The 16,199-nt window shown below is 36.5% G+C and overlaps 1 protein-coding gene across 8 annotated transcripts in view; it reads right to left on the bottom strand.

Annotated features, from left to right (window-relative positions):
• Window positions 1-5,833: 5,833 nt before the first annotated feature.
• The window catches only part of LOC144977199 (U6 snRNA phosphodiesterase 1-like), a 79,606-nt gene continuing 69,240 nt past the window's right edge, over window positions 5,834-16,199 (bottom strand). For 7 of the 8 annotated variants that reach the window (XR_013646263.1, XR_013646262.1, XR_013646264.1 and 4 more), the window contains one exon: window positions 5,834-6,337. Coding sequence is in view for 3 of the 8 variants with exons in the window: in XM_078922148.1 (XP_078778274.1) it covers window positions 6,227-6,337 (111 nt within the window). In the remaining 5 variants the exon portion in view is untranslated. Of the gene's footprint in view, window positions 6,338-12,949; window positions 14,845-16,199 lie in introns of those variants that run through there. The other variant, XM_078922151.1, reaches the window with a different exon arrangement.

Here is a 16,199-nt window from a genome sequence, read left to right as displayed (position 1 = left end):
TGACGTAGCAAAATACTTTTGGTTTGTTTTGGTCGATTGATAAAAAGTGGTTTTAGGGAATATCGTGTGTGTATAAAGAGGAAAGCAGTAGAATATCGAATAAATATATGGGTAAGAGAGAGAGAGGGGGGGATGTGGGGGAGAAAAGTGGATATAATATTAATATTATAGAAAGAGCAGGAGAGACAGAGTGTGTGTGAGAGAGAGAAAAAAAGAAACAGAAAGAAAGAGAGAAAGTGTGTGTGAGAGAGATTCATAAAATCTGGTTGGAAATCCTGATTCGTTTGGGGTCCGTGTTATTACACCACCATGTATTCATGGTTATAGATTTATTTAACGCATATTTGTTTCTATTCTGGTTGAGTTCTGACAATAAAAATGCCTTGAGGTGATTAGACAAATAAATAAGAACTTTGTCAGCCTTTCTTATTCATAGCGTTCCATAATGATACACAATTTAAGTGCCTATCAAAAGTCCTCCCGTGGAGTAATAATCACCTCTTTTAACTCTAAAAAATACAGCAGACTTTAATTCATAGTCAACAACAGTCACTGCAACAACACAGTTTGTGGTGACCCTTGTTTGAGAGAGAAAATCTTTTCTGTACTCAAAGCAAAGGCTACGAGGCCCATTCTAATTACAATTTTGACGATCAACTGGAAACTTTTAAAAATTCCTGTCTTCTTTATTATCGATTTAGATACGTTGGGGCACCTCTACAGTTCACTTTTGCGATTCTTATGAGCAGTGAATACAGCTCAAATAATATATGTGCCAAGTGCTATAGACCGTCTTTATTTAGTAACTCACTCCTGTAACTATACGACTCACTCCCGAGGCGACCAAAAGAGATAGGCAGAGCCACCGCGCATGACCCACTTTTTCTGCTGGGCTTAGTTCTGCGCACAGACTACCGCTCGAACCAACTCTCTCTCTCTCGTGTCTATTAGTTGTTCGCCCATCTCTTCTCTCTCTCTCTCCTCTCTTCTCCTCTCTCCTCTCTACTATTCGTTCTCTCTCTCCTCTCTCTCTCTCTCTCTCTCTCTCTCTCTCTCTCTCTCTCTCTCTCTCTCTCTCTCTCTCTCTCTCTGCAGTCTTTTATAGTTCATTCCCCCTCTATCTTTCATTTAGTTATGCCGGACCAAAAAAGAAATCAAATGGGAAGAAGAAGAGGGGGGGGGGAGGGGGAGGAGGAGGAGGCGGAGAAAGTAAGGAGGCAAGTGATATTTCAATATTTTCACTTCATAACGGTAATACTAATACAGTCATTGCCGATTAATTTGATGATGAAAAAATGAATGATGCAACTTTGATTAATACCGTGATTAAATGAATGGTTAGAATTTTGGAGGGGGGTATCTGATGATGGTGATGAGGTGAAGGGGATGGAGGTTGATGAGAAGGAGAATTGTATTGATGGTGTTAAATATGGTAACTTACAATTTCTAGCAAGATGATGTAGAAGTTGATTGAGAGGTGAGCTTTTTTTTAAGAATTAAGATAAATAGACAGAGACGCCAATTTTAAATTTGGCTCACAGGAGTTTCAGACACCACTCGTAGGAATTTCAAAGCCGAAAGAGGAATTTCCGCACACAAGAAAAAGGAATTGGAATGGTATTTGGCATTGTGTTTACGTTTTGTATAGTTCTAAATAGATAACTGATTAGAATTATACTATGATACATAAACACATTGCCAAATACAATCCCAAAGTTTCCTTATTTCAAATGAAGTAAAGCACCAAAATCAAATGGTAGAGATTGTAGTACTGGTGGTAGTGAGGATGATGTGGTGTTGGTGGTTGTAGAAATAGTGGTAGTGATGATGAAGATGTGATAGTGGTTGTTGTTGTAGTAGTAGTGGTAGTAATGATGATGTGGTGGTGGTGGTGGTTGTAGTAGCAGTGGTAGTGATGATGATGTGGTGGTGGTGGTAGTGATGAAGATGAGGTGGTGGTTGTAGTAGTGGTGGTAGTGATGATGTGGTAGCTGTTGTAGTAGTAATAGTGGTAGTGATGATGATGTGGTGCTTGTAGTAGTAGTGGTAGTGATGATGTGGTGGTAGTGGTTGTAGTAGTAGTGTTAGTAATGATATGGTGGTAGTGGTTGTAGTAGTAGTTGTAATGATGATGTGGTGGTGGTGCTTGTAGTAGTAGTGGTAATGATGGTGTGGTGGTGATGGTTGTAGTAGTAGTGGTAATGATGTGGTGGTGGTGGTTGTAGTAGTAGTGTAGTGATGATGTGGTGGTGGTGATTGTAGTAGTAGTGGTAGTGATGATGATGTGGCGGTGGTGGGGTAGTAGTAGTGGTAGTGATAATGTGGTGTCGTTTTTTTAGAAGTATTTTTAGAAGGCCCTGCTCACTCCTGTAACGACCTACAAAAATGCTATTTATGAATTTATGTCTATTTGGACAGTCCCATCTTGTTTTTACAATTTCCTCAATTTATGTCTTTACTTATCTCTCTCAAATAGCCTCTTATGTATATTAAGAATTGTCTCTTTAACAAAATTATGAGAAATTAAAATATTTAATTTGCCAAAAAATTTCAGGATTTTGCAGCGAATCTCTCTCAAAACAAAAAATAAGCACATATCCGTCATTAAACCATTTGTAGTGTAGAGAATGATTTTATGCTGAAGAAGGCCATAGAAGAAAACTGTCTGCATCATAATTTTAAAATCCGAACTATGCAGCTTTGAATTAGCGTTACAGGAGTAACGTAATAGGATTCGAACTTTAACCTGCCAGCATATGAAGCCAGGAGAAGATTAAGCTCCAACATTATAGGAAATGATGGATGAGTAATCAACTTTAGTGGTCACAAGATTTGGTCCAATTTGATTGAAACTCCGGGAAAAAAAATTTCCCCCTCCTCATTGGACAAAAATTTGAATATATATATATGTGTGTGTGTGTGTGTGTGTGTGTGTGTGTGTGATTGTGAGTGAAAAGACCTGAAACAGTTTTCGAATTAATTCGGCCGATAAAGCCGCCATCTTGTTTTGTGCTTCCTGGTCTGGTAGCTATATTGGCATTGCAGTTTTTTGCATCAACGCGGCCGCAAAAAATTGCAAAATATCACTGACCTGCATTGCGGCCGCGACTTTTTAATTCAGAAAAGTGAGTGGAGCAGGCACTTATGTTGGTAACAACAAGATATGAAGTGAATAGAAAAGTGCCAGAAGACAATAGAGAATAAAAATTTTTCGCGGCGGTGGTGGGGTTTGAACCTGCGACCTTATTGGTACGACAACTCCGCCTGGCAGGTGAGAGCGTGGCTCTACCGTGTGAGCTATCAACGAACACAAAAATATTCGTTTCAAACTCAAAGTCATTACTAGATCCCTCTCTCACCCACTTCTTGAGACCGCCGATTCGTTCGTACACCACCATCGCGAATAATTTTGACCAGCAGTTAAGCTCAAAAAAACTTTTTATTCTCTATTGTCTTCTGGCACTTTTCTATTCACTTCATATCTTGTTGTTACCAACATAAGTGCCTGCTCCACTCACTTTTCTGAATTAAAAATTCACCCCATACACCGGAGCATACTCAATGTCTCAATCGTTTCTATGTTATATGTTTGTGTTGAGAATATTGGCTATTAAGCTTAACTGCTGGTCAAAATTATTCGCGATGGTGGTGTACGAACGAATCGGCGGTCTCAAGAAGTGGGTGAGAGAGGGATCTAGTAATGACTTTGAGTTTGAAACGAATATTTTTGTGTTCGTTGATAGCTCACACGGTAGAGCCACGCTCTCACCTGCCAGGCGGAGTTGTCGTACCAATAAGGTCGCAGGTTCAAACCCCACCACCGCCGCGAAAAATTTTTATTCTCTATTGTCTTCTGGCACTTTTCTATTCACTTCATATCTTGTTGTGGCCGCGACTTCTGCAATTTTTTGCAAAATCTGCAAATTTCCTAAATTTTGCAAAGAAAAAAGAAAAAAAAAAAAAAAAAAAAAAAAAAAAAGAATTTATTTCCTTTTAATTTGATAGCTCGTGTAGAATGGAGATAATTAATCAAGAGTAGTTTCTTTTTTACTATCCAATTTTCTTCTCTTTTATTTTTACTGGCGCTGAGATGACCTTACATTTGTTGCAAGCGCCGTGAAACCCTTAAAAACAAATAAATACCTTACATTTGGTGGTTGTAGTAGCGATGATGATGTGGTGGTGGTTGTAGTAGTAGTGGTGGTAGGGATGATGTGGTAGTGATTGTAGTAGTACTAGTAGTAGTGGTCATATGGATGATTGTGTGGTGGTGGTTGTAGTAGCTGTGGTAGGAATGATGATGTCGTGGTAGTTGTAGTAGTAGTGGTGGTAGGGATGATGATGTGGTGGTTGTAGTAGTAGTTGTGTTAGGATGATGATGTGGTGGTGGTTGAAGTAGTGGTGGTGGTTATAGTGGAAGTAGGAATGACGAATGATGATGTGGTGGTAGTTGTAGTAGTCGTAGTAGTGGTAGGGATGATGTGGTGTTATTTGTAGTAATAGTAGTGGTGTTAGGGATGATGGTGTGGTGTTGGTTGTAGGAGGAGTGGTGGTAGGGATGATGTGGTAGTGGTGGTAGGGATAATGATGTGGTGGTGATTTTAGTAGTGTAGTGGTGGTCTTAGTCTTAGAGATGATTGTGTTGTGGTGGTTGTAGTAGTTGTGGTAGGAATGATGATGTGGTGGTAGTTGTAGTAGTAGTGGTGGTAGGGATATTGTGGTGTTATTTGTAGTAGTAGTGGTGGTGGTAGGGATGATGTGGTGGTGGTTGTAATAGTAGTGGTGGTAGAGATGTTGATGTAGTGGTTTTGGTGAGTGTTTTTATTCAGTGATGATAATAGCAATTTGTCAAAAAGGAAGAAAATGTCTCGGTCTATCGATCAAACATAAGCAAAGTGTAAAAATAAAAGGAACATAGTTTTATATTAGTATTATGTAATTGTATATCGCTATTTTATTACTAGTATAAATCCATTCTTATAATAAGACATAAATTTACTATTTGTAAACATTTAATGAATTGTCCCTAAATGCCTACAATTTTATTCAAATAAAAGGCCAGTGCTTTGTTTTGGTTTTTACTATATAAAGCAGGTTACAATATCTTTGTTAGGGTACCGAAACCTAGTGGTTACTCAGCTTATAAATACAACCCAAGAATCTCTCAAATTTAAAGCCATAGTCCAAAGGTAAAAAGAAAGAGTAGTTAACTAAGCCCATCACCATTGCTTTATTCTAATATATTATCTCTGTATAACCAGATGATTTAATGGATGGTTGCAAGAGAGAGAGAGAAAGAGAGAGAGAGAGAGAGAGAGAGAGAGAGAGAGAGAGAGAGAGAGAGAGAGAGAGAGAGAGAGAGATCAAAAAGGCCTACGACCCATTTGTCCTTCCCCTTGCCCTTCAACCATCAACTAGCTAATCAAATTACACCACTCGCCTTCTGTGTCAATTGTGACATCTGGTGCCATTCTGTCTGGCCCGACGTAAAAAAAAAAAACGGGACCGTAACCGAATTTCAAGAGATTGAGCACAGATGTCAAAATATGACAAGACATAATGGTGATTTTGTGGTTTTGAGGAAAATGTTTGACACGGCAAATTCACCGGACAATTTCTGATAAATTCTTTAAATCACTGTTTATTTATCAAAAAAAAAAAATTGAAAAAGGAGGAATTGTGATGGGGATGGGCGGAGATAAACCATCATTTAGGCGGAAATCCGCCTTTGGTCGGAAGGTTCTCAGCCCTGAAAACTAGCAAACCCCCTACATCTTCGATGTAAACAAGCACCTAAAGGTCTTTTAAAAAATTAGAAACACAAAAAGCAGAGTAGCATCAACTTCATTTATTTTCTTATTTGTAAACAACCAGCTATATTTGTCAGAACGAGCTTGCAGGGGTGTCACTAATCCTGTATTTTGATTGGACAAATATCTCCTGGTTAGCATTCTTAGTCTTAAGACCTCTCTCTTCGTTTGTGCTTGTGTATGTGTGCATGCGTTAGGTAAATTCTGCCCCCCAAAATTAAACCTAACACACATAACACAAACTATATGTGACTTTACAAGGAATATGGGATGTTTCGATAGCTCAGTTGGTAGAGCACTCAGTTGGTAGAGCACTCGCTTCACATACATAGGGACCGAGATCGATTATGGGTGCAATTGAGATTTTTTTTTTTTTTTTTCTATATACATAAATTTAATGATGAAAAAAAATCATGTCAAACAATGAGAGGTATAAAGTACGATTTGTTTCCTGACCGACAACATATGTTTCGGGCAAAAACCACACTCAGCTCAGGGTTGGCTGAGCAAAAACATCCAAGAAGTTCCTGTGAAAATAAAGAACAATAAATAAAACCATCATTAGCAATATGCAATAGTACACCAACAGAAGTGAGAAGAAGAACAACAATAATATGACAAAATCAAAAACAGCAACAATACAAATATCTAATAATAAAAAATACTCCGCTCTACAACCCGTGTGCACTCGTTGACGTGGATACCTTCACAACCTTCTGATAGATTTTAATTTTAATTGACTCGAGTACTAGAATTGTTAGTTGTTAGTGACTTTAAGCCACTTTTTTTTTCCACTGGTTATAGTACTAATAGTGCCATACTTTGTGATTTTTCTTCTTTACAGTATATAAAAAGGGTACTATTTGGTACTAATGGGCAGTGTGGCAAGTGGTACAGTCTTTGCTTCCTACCCGAAAAGTACTGAGTTCAATCACCCGCTGCTGCGTTGTGTGGCCTTGAGCCTCGCCCACTTTGCAGCGCTGCTCTGCGGCTGACGCCTTGGTTATTCCAGTCTTCCCTTGGAATAGACTAAAGACAAATTTCCCCTTGGGGATGAATAAAGGGAATTTTATGTTATTATATTGTACCTCACACTAAAGCTGGGCAATATTCGGTATTGTTTTCACTGTGCAAGACTTGTTTTACGTCAGTGCATGCATTTGTATCACCTTTCATAACACCCCCCTGTCTGTGAGTGAAATAATTGGGACTCTGTGTGTGTGTGTGTGTGTGTGTGTGTGTGTGTGTGTGTGTGTGTGTGCGATGTTTTGTTTTCGTTTATTTTTTGTTTTGTGTGTGTGTGTGTGTGTGTGTGAGAGAGAGAGAGAGAGAGAGAGAGAGAGAGAGAGAGGTGATATCCCTTCCTCCAATGAATCATCTCACTTGGAGATTAGTTTCGTTTTTAAAAATATCTATTTCCCATTGTATAAGCATCTATTATGCAAGAGGTGGCTTGTTGACGGCCACAATAGACGATGGATATACAATATATATATATATATATATATATATATATATATATATATATATATATATATATATATATATATATATATATATATATATCTTTCGGGTACAAAGCAAAGGCCACACCGCTGAGCCATACTTCCCCCTCCCTCCTCTCCCCATCAAACATCATGGCAATGTTTGTTTTCCTAGAACGTGCCAAGGAGTTCAAGGAAATTGTGCTTGAGTGCATATTGTCAAAATGAATTAAAGATTAATAATAGACACTAATATCAAAACCTCAATATTGTAATTGTTTAGCAGTACTTAATTTTTTTAGCTACTTGTACTGAGAATTGGTATCAGTACAGCCCGAAAGTCAGGTTAGAATGACGACGGTCTGGGATTAGAAATGTCTCGGGGTTTAAACTAAGTAAAATAGAATGATACAGCAGAAAAACCCAGTTCGGCCTAAGAACAATTCCTATGTTCTTAAAGTCAAGATAAAGGGCAATGTTTTGAGGAGTGAGTGGAGTCATATCTGTTTGGGGAACAATTAACATCACTCTAACAAGCCTGATAAAGCTACAATAACTTGCCAAATGCAAGTTTGTAACTTCAGTTTAAAACCTTATTTTAAACAAACAATAAATAAAATAATTAAAAGGAAAAAAAGAACTTATTTTTCGCCACAATCCTGCACTCATATAAAATATATATCCTCTAGTATATATATCACTATAAGCACAATATCCACTTAGCATGCTCAAAGTGCTTTAGAATGCAGCGCCACTCGGAATCATCATTTCAAACCGGACCAACACCACAGAAAATAATCACCAACTCAACCTACTACAAATAAGTAGTAATTACCATCGCCATGACAAAGGCATCACCTCTACCATCGCCAACACACCGTTGGTAAATCTACATCAAAATCAGAACAATTGATGCTGTGCATTTAATAAAAATAATCACAACATCTGCTTATCGGATATAAAGTACCAACACCCACAATTATGTGTAACCTCAAATGTGTATAATCTGATAGAATTAATAACTAATCATTGAAATGGCTGTCTAGAAACAATATCAAAGATCTGAGTGACGTCAATTTCATTCCATCTATACCTACACAACATCATAGCTTCCATCACCATTGCCAGAGAATCAATAACTGCTGTCACTAACATTATCATAACCATCACCTCAGCCCGTCGTGATCGTAATAAAAACTTGAGATTAAATGCAGTGCAGTTTCCTGTGATATCTGATCAAATCGCTTTACAGGCGAACCCAAGCTATCATCATCACTTAATATGTAGAACCAGACTGTAAGGCGATATTCCAATAAAAAATATTTTGACGAAAACAAGGTTGTTGCTTTCCAGGTATTCATTTACACTTGGTTCGGCACAAGACCGAAGGGCTAGAGTTCAGGTGGTCGCTGGTTCGGATAAGTAAGTAAGTAAGGTTCGGTGAGAGAATGTGAGTAAAGAGCCTTTTCCAAATACCCTCAAATTGGTACCGCACCAGGATGGGACTCGAACTAGGGACTTATGAGTCGGAATGCGATTGTCGTACTACAAGACCACACAAAACTTCATCACAGTCACAGTATTAATGATGTCACCATCAACAACGGCGCTACAGCAACATTATATTTATTACAATTACTATCACGGACAGTGCGCCTCAACTATCATCACTTCATTGTCGTCGAAACAAGAACAACATCACTGCTATCACCGTCAGAAATACAAATAAAGAGTTTTTATATAGCGCAATATCCACTTGAAGTCTCAAAGCACTTTATAGGGGATCCCAGGCCAACAGCAACACTTAACATATAGGACGAGACACGACGACTATTAGGCGATATTACTTTTTTTTTCAGAGTGAGGCTCGAACCCAGGATTTTCCAATCCAAAAGCGAGTGTCATAACACAAGACCGCATAGCGGCACATTCTTCTCTATTTCACACTTTTCTTTGTTCTCTCTCTCTCTCTCTCTCTCTCTCTCTCTCTCTCTCTCTCTCTCTCTCTCTCTCTCTCTCTCTCTCTCTCTTCATGATCTCCACCTCTACCACCACCGCCTCTAGTACCATAATTGCCATAGCAAGCTCACTCTAGGTCTTACGAATGTATTTTAATTCTCCAGTAGTTGGCAGCTCTAAATGTACAGGTGGCCAGGAAGTGTGTGTTTTTTGTAGAGGGTGGAGGGAGAGGGATTGGTATTAATTTATGATGTTGCAGTTGTGGGTGGGCGGCAGTGTATCTCTGTGTCGTTGTCCCCTTTTGTTATTTTTTCTTTTATTTCATATTTTCTTTTTCTTTTTTTTTTTTTTTTTTTGCGGCCGCGCCGCCGCCACTACCACCACCACTATTTTTAGAACGAGAGAGCTTCGATTCGGAAGGAAAATACGTTGATTATGAATGACAGAGACAAAAAGTGTCCTGTTGCTATTGACACTGGCTTTTAAAAAAAAAAAAAACTATAGGATAAGTGCAGATCGTAGAAAATACACATTTTTGTGAGTAAAAACAAAAAAAAAAATAATAAAATAAAATAAAATAAAACCCGAATCTCATTGGGCTCACGAGTTGCGAGTGAACGGAGACTCAAAGTCAAAGGGATTGCTTCAAAGAACAACTGTAAAAAAAAAAAAAAAACGATTAGAAAGTATTGTGGAGTTATTCTGCTGGCATTGTAACTAATGCGATTCATCAGAACACATTTTCTCTTTATTTGTTTGTTATTTTGTGTGTGTTTTTCTTTGTTTTTGTTTTTTGGTTCAATATATTCAAGTTTCAATGAAACTTCATTGGCCTTAATATAAAATTGACAGTCAACCATGGACATCATTGTAGTCTGATCTGTCATTCTATCAGCAATAAAAATGTTGAATATTTCACATGGTACAGCCAAACCAAAGACTGACATATTGACTGAGTGACTGATTGCTTAATTTAATTGACCACTTGATAATGATGAAATATTTGCTGTCGAATTGCCACAATTGTAACAAATTGAAAACCAAATGAATCTGTTTATGTTGTGGATATGTGTTCGCGCACGCATGAGACAGAAAGAGAGCGAGAGAGAATAGGTAGGAATGAAATATCTGTTCAATGTTATAGTTATCATATAACATTATAACAAGTGTAACTAAATGACAAATTGCCATATTTATAGACAATAAAGATTTATTATTATTACCAATCAATATCACGTGATTTGATTCACCATGGCAAAAGTAATAAGTTTAAATATGAAATGGAACTAAATATATCTATCCCGGATGTGTTGCTAATTTCCTCTTTGAAAATCTTTTTGCGTTGAAAGTAAGTACCACAATAGACGTCATTTTTGTGGCAGAAAAAAAAAACCCTATATATTTTGCGTCACACACGTCGAGAAAAGCATTGTTTTTAAACCGGGGCATTCAACCATTTATACCTCGGCCATTAAAAAACGTACAGAGCTAAATTTGGTATCGTCTTAAAGTTAAAGAAGAAGGTTTCAGCTTTTTTTCCTTTACCACAGCAACAATTTTAAAAATGGGCATTAAAGGTAAAAAATGCTATTTTTTTGCGACGCGGCCGCAAGCGATGCAAAAAACTGCAATGACAGGGTATTGCAATTCCTGAGACTTTATCTATAGATATTTAAAGTGATGACATATCTTAGTGTCTCTATAAACCAGGTAATAATGTAATCACTAGAGATTGCTGCGAATGAGTGTTTAAATGACGAAGATCATTTACTTTGCTTTGGGTTTGGTGTTAGCTTTTATAATACGTATATAAATTTTGTTTTCAATTGTGCAGAGTAAATACTTTTTTCTTTTTCTTTTCTTTTTTTCTAAAAAAAAAACAAAAAACAAACCACTTTTAGGATCATAGAATTAAACACACTTTTACTATGCAAGGTTGGTACTCAACCGGTGAGTCGCAGATTGCAAGAAATTAAATTAGTATCTTTTTCAGGCAAACTGGCATTCACCGGTCTGTCTTTCAGGCAAATTGATCCCCGTTAACTTTCACCCATGGTATCGATATACCCGTTGGCATGAGAGTGCTTCCCACTTATATGGGATCATGCGCTTGTGCCCAGCAGGATTGTCGTTGGTGGCCTCAATCCCCTACCACCCCAAAGTCTTTTCGCACCTTAGTCTAGGACATATCGTGATTTCTGTGTTACTGAATGAACTGTTTGCTACCCTTTAGATAGGATGCTAGTCTGAAATAAAGTACTTTCTGCCACACACACCTTAAAGACCAAGCCACCAAATTATTTTTGATTAACTCCATTTGCTTGAGAGGTGAGTATTGTACAAACTGAGGTATCGTAAATCTCACGAAAACCAAAACTCAACCACCCTTCCCCCCCCCCCCCCCCCCCCCCCAAAAAAAAAAAAAAAGCATTGATCTCTTTATTTGCTTCTTTTCTCATCTTATATTTATATCTCTTCCCAATACAAAAATATAAAAACAAAGAAGCAAAAACAAACAAAAATACACATCAACCTATTATCCATTTTGATCCAGTTTTAATACTGCTTCATTAGCCACTAGTAACTCTTATTGTTCCTATACACAGTCTATCTTGAAAGCATTAGAAATTAATTGACTAATTTAGAAAACGAAGTGGCACTTCGTCTTTTTTTTCTTCTAAATTAAAACTATTACAAGTACCATTTTCCCCAAATTAAATACATAATGGCAATGCTTTTTCAATTTTCTAACACATTGGGACGAATCTTTGTGTGTCATTTGACTATTTATAAACTACAAGTAGCGGGTATTCCGATGTAATTGTTTTAAAAACAACATCACACCTTCAACCGTAAAAATCTACGACAGTTATAACTAGGCCATACAACAATTGTTTTGGAAGGACTTCCGTAGTTTAACAGCACCTAAAGAGGGGATTTTTGGAGTGGGTTTATGAAAAGGATGGGCATGGTATTTGTATGGGGAGAAAAAAAAAGAATGATTTTTCAACTCCCCAACTTAGATTTTTATTCAATCATTGATATTAAAACATCAGTAGTATCGTCATATATACATGCATCAATTTTATTTGTTAATGATTATGAACCTGAAATACAAGAGCATGTATTAGCAACATGACATACAAGTCACATGAAATTATAATTGTCACCAGTGGGGCTCGAACCCATGTAGTTCAGATCAGAAGTCCGAAGACTTATCAATTGAGCTGATGAAAGTTGGAACTTTGTGTTGCTGCTGTGATGAATTTTTGCTTTAAAATGACAACGTTCTAAAAATAGTGACCAATAAAAAATTAAAATTTATTTAAACCAATAACTTTTTAAAAAAGCAACTGTATTTTCCATCCACCAGTGGACTGAGTACACGGATGTGTTTCCCGTCCACCAGTAGACTGAATACACAGCTGTGTAATCGGTACACAGGAAGCGATTATAAGGGCTAATATGTTTGACCGAGAGTGAGAAGGCGAGGTGACCGGCTGTTTTAGCACAGCGTAACTGTAACCGGGATGGAGTGAGTTAGGGGTTCGAGCTCCTTTCTAGGCATGATATTTTCTTTCTTTCTTTCTTTTTTTCTTTTTTACTCCCTTCGCAAAAATTCATAATTTTCAACTTCAACCCGTTGACACCATTCCTAGTGACTCGAGAAGTTTGATCGACTTTTAAATTTTAAAATTTATTTATTTTTACTCACTTTTAAGTTTAATATTTTAATTTAGGACATAGTGAAGATTTTGGATACGAGAGACTCTTTCCTAAAAAAAAGACATGTATAGTTTAATTTGTTCACCTGTAATTAGGGTAAATAGACATAAATTTTAAGGTGACTATTATGTTTCTCATACTTATAAATTATATATTATAATTATAATGCCAGGTTCAGGCGAGGTTTGTTGGGACAATGACGACTTTATACTTGGTGAAATTATTCTAATTCAATCTGACATAATTTAAAGATGAGAAATCTTCCTTACTTAAAAAAAATAAAATTAATTGCACAATTTAATTCGTTTAGGAAAGCAGATATCTGTCAACCTCTATGCATTAAAACATATCCACTTACCGACCCTAGTTATCAATTGAAATAACATCTAAAACATAAATTATGATGGTACTTTAATAAAATATTAATGTGGTATTCTTTTTGTCAATAATTTGAGATCTCATTCTCAAGGCAATTTGTGTGCTGTTACAAACTACAATACGGTTAAAAAATCTGACCACACTCAAAGCTGAAAACAAGGATTTGGTGGGCTTTTGAAAAATGAGATACCTCGACCATTAATCAACCCTCACTAAAACGAATTTGTGGAATTAGAGATAAGATGTTTATCTTTTAGACAGACTTGGTTCAAATTTTATTTCAATAATATGTTGGGTTTTTTTGGGTTTTTTTTTGCTGCTGTAAAGTTTTAAAATGGCATTTTTTACCTTTAATGCTCATTTTTAAAATTGTTGCTGTGGTAAAGGAAAAAAAAGCTGAAACCTTCCTCTTTAACTTTAAAACGATACCAAATTTAGCTCAGGCAATAACTCAGGCCTCGGCCGGGAAAACCAGGAAAAGCCGGGAGTTTCATTTTTAAAATTCCCGACCGGGAAAAGTCGGGAAAATCGGTGAAAATTGCCTTGGGCCGGGAAAAGACCGTGAGAAAAATCGAGGTGAACAACAACCCAACATCAGACCTGTATATTTTAGTACGATTTTTGGACCCAAATGCATTGATACGATTCCAAAGGAATATAGTACGATTATTTTTTTTGGAGGGGGGGGGGATGCAATGATACCTAAATGTCATACATCAACTCACTGTTGACATGTTTCTGAATGATGCATCATTTTATACTATAATTATCATTTCAGTCAGTTATATGATGCCGATTTTCACTACTATTTTTCTCATACCATTTTGAGGATCTGCATAGAATTATACATGTCAGCTTATTTTATACTTTAAATATTTTAACTTTAACTACTTGTGAAATAGAAAATTTAAAGTGAAAATTAGATTAAACTAACATCTTTGCCAAACTTTATTGCTAATAAATTTTTTTTAATTGGATTATTTCCCTTTACAATAACTAAAATTGCTCTATTTTGATTTTTAAAATTTATAATGGCCTTTTAAAAAAAACAACAATTGTATGAGTCTGTTTTTTTTAAATATTGGCAGTGGGCAGCTTTAGGAACGCTGCTTGGTTCAATATGAAGTCACAAGAACAATTTTAGAAGTATTTAACTTGCCTCTGTACGTTTTACATATGTGGGAATTTCCCATCATTTGACCAAAAGTAATTGTATTAGTAGTAGTAGTAGAAGTTGGAGTTGTTTTTATAGTAGTAGTAGTAGTAGAATACTAATGTGCAAAATGTCATCTATTGAATTAAAGCCCACTCTCCTATTATTGTTTTATCTCAAAACTTACTCATAACTGACTCACTGGAGTGACAGTTGTATATGACCATCACAAATTCATTTGGTACACCCTCATCGAACACACTACTGGTAGTGGTAACTGGTCTTGATTTGATGAACATGCTTGAAAATACTACTTTAAAATTCTCCCCAGAGCCTGGGAAAAAAACAGGAAAAAGCAGGGAAAAGTATTTTCCTGAATCACTTCTAGGCCTGAATAACTATGCATTTGACTGTTTCCCTTCCAACTAGGACTCTGGCCGGGGCCATGACAAAACCAAGTAATCTCATTCCAAGACAAAGACAGAAAGCATGTTAGAAAACAGATATAAGGGGATAGAAGACACAGTACGTACCCCCCTGCCCACTATGGGAGGTCAGGAACCCCACCCAGATCAAGAGACTATAACCATGTTTTGATGCTAGTGTTAGTATAGGTTGCAGTAGTGATGATGCTCTAGTGGTTATGGCAGTGTCAATGCTGTGATGGTGGTTGTAGCAGTGTCAATGCTGTGATGGTAGTTGTAGCAGTGATGACTACTACTACTTTTGGTTCAAATGGGAAATACCAACCTATGTAATATACAAGTTGAAAACCCCCAAAAAATAGTCTTGGTGCATTAAAAAAAAACAAAAAACCTACAGCGTTCTTACAGCTCCCTATATAATAATAAATAAAAAATTAGACTCATACAAAATATTAAAGTAAAAAATATTATAAATTTAAACAGTCAAAATAAAGTATTGTCAGTTGTATTAGAAAGGGCAATAACCCATTTATGCTTAAGTATATTGGCAATACTGTCCTGAATTGAAGGCCTCATTGTCAAATATGTTGGTTCTATTTTATTTTCACTTGACAAGTTATATTTAACAAGAAGTAGAAGCTTAAATGAAATCTAAGACTATTAGAAGTATAAAATAGGTTTAAATGCATAATTCAATGCAAATCTTCAAAAATGGTGTGAAAGGTTTTAGTGAAAACCAGCAATTTAATAACCAACTGAAAAGATAAATATAGTATAAAATGTGAAGCATCAGCTGATGTGTTCGCTGTAAACAGATCAAATGTATGACAGAAAAGTGACACATGTGTTCAATTGTCACTTTTGAAAGAAAACGTTCTGGTGGTGCAATAATGATAAAGACGGCAGAAGAGTCAAAATGCCGGCAGGCAATTATTACATTTACTTAGAAAAACTGAATTTCCGGCATATGCCGGCGAACTTTCACCCATGATCGATACCCCTAATAACATACAAAGAGATGATTTACAACAGAAAAATCATCCTCCATAAAAAGAATAAAATATTTCACTGTACCCTTTCGGTTAAGGATCCTAGAGAGGGCCAAGACAAAACTAAGCAATATAATTCCCAGACAAGTCCATAAAGCAGTGGAAGTGAAGACAAATGTTGCGAATGTAAAAACATGATGTCTTGGGATTATATGAGGTTCTTAAGTAGTTGAGTAGTTATCTTATGCTGCTGGTTTGAACGTTGTGCTTATCAT

The sequence above is a fragment of the Berghia stephanieae genome, chromosome 7 (assembly GCF_034508935.2).
Source record: "Berghia stephanieae isolate SIO BIC M18660-M18661 chromosome 7, UCSD_Bste_1.3, whole genome shotgun sequence".
Classification (NCBI taxonomy): Eukaryota; Metazoa; Mollusca; class Gastropoda; order Nudibranchia; family Aeolidiidae; genus Berghia; species Berghia stephanieae.
This window is presented reverse-complemented; position numbering and strand designations above follow the sequence as displayed.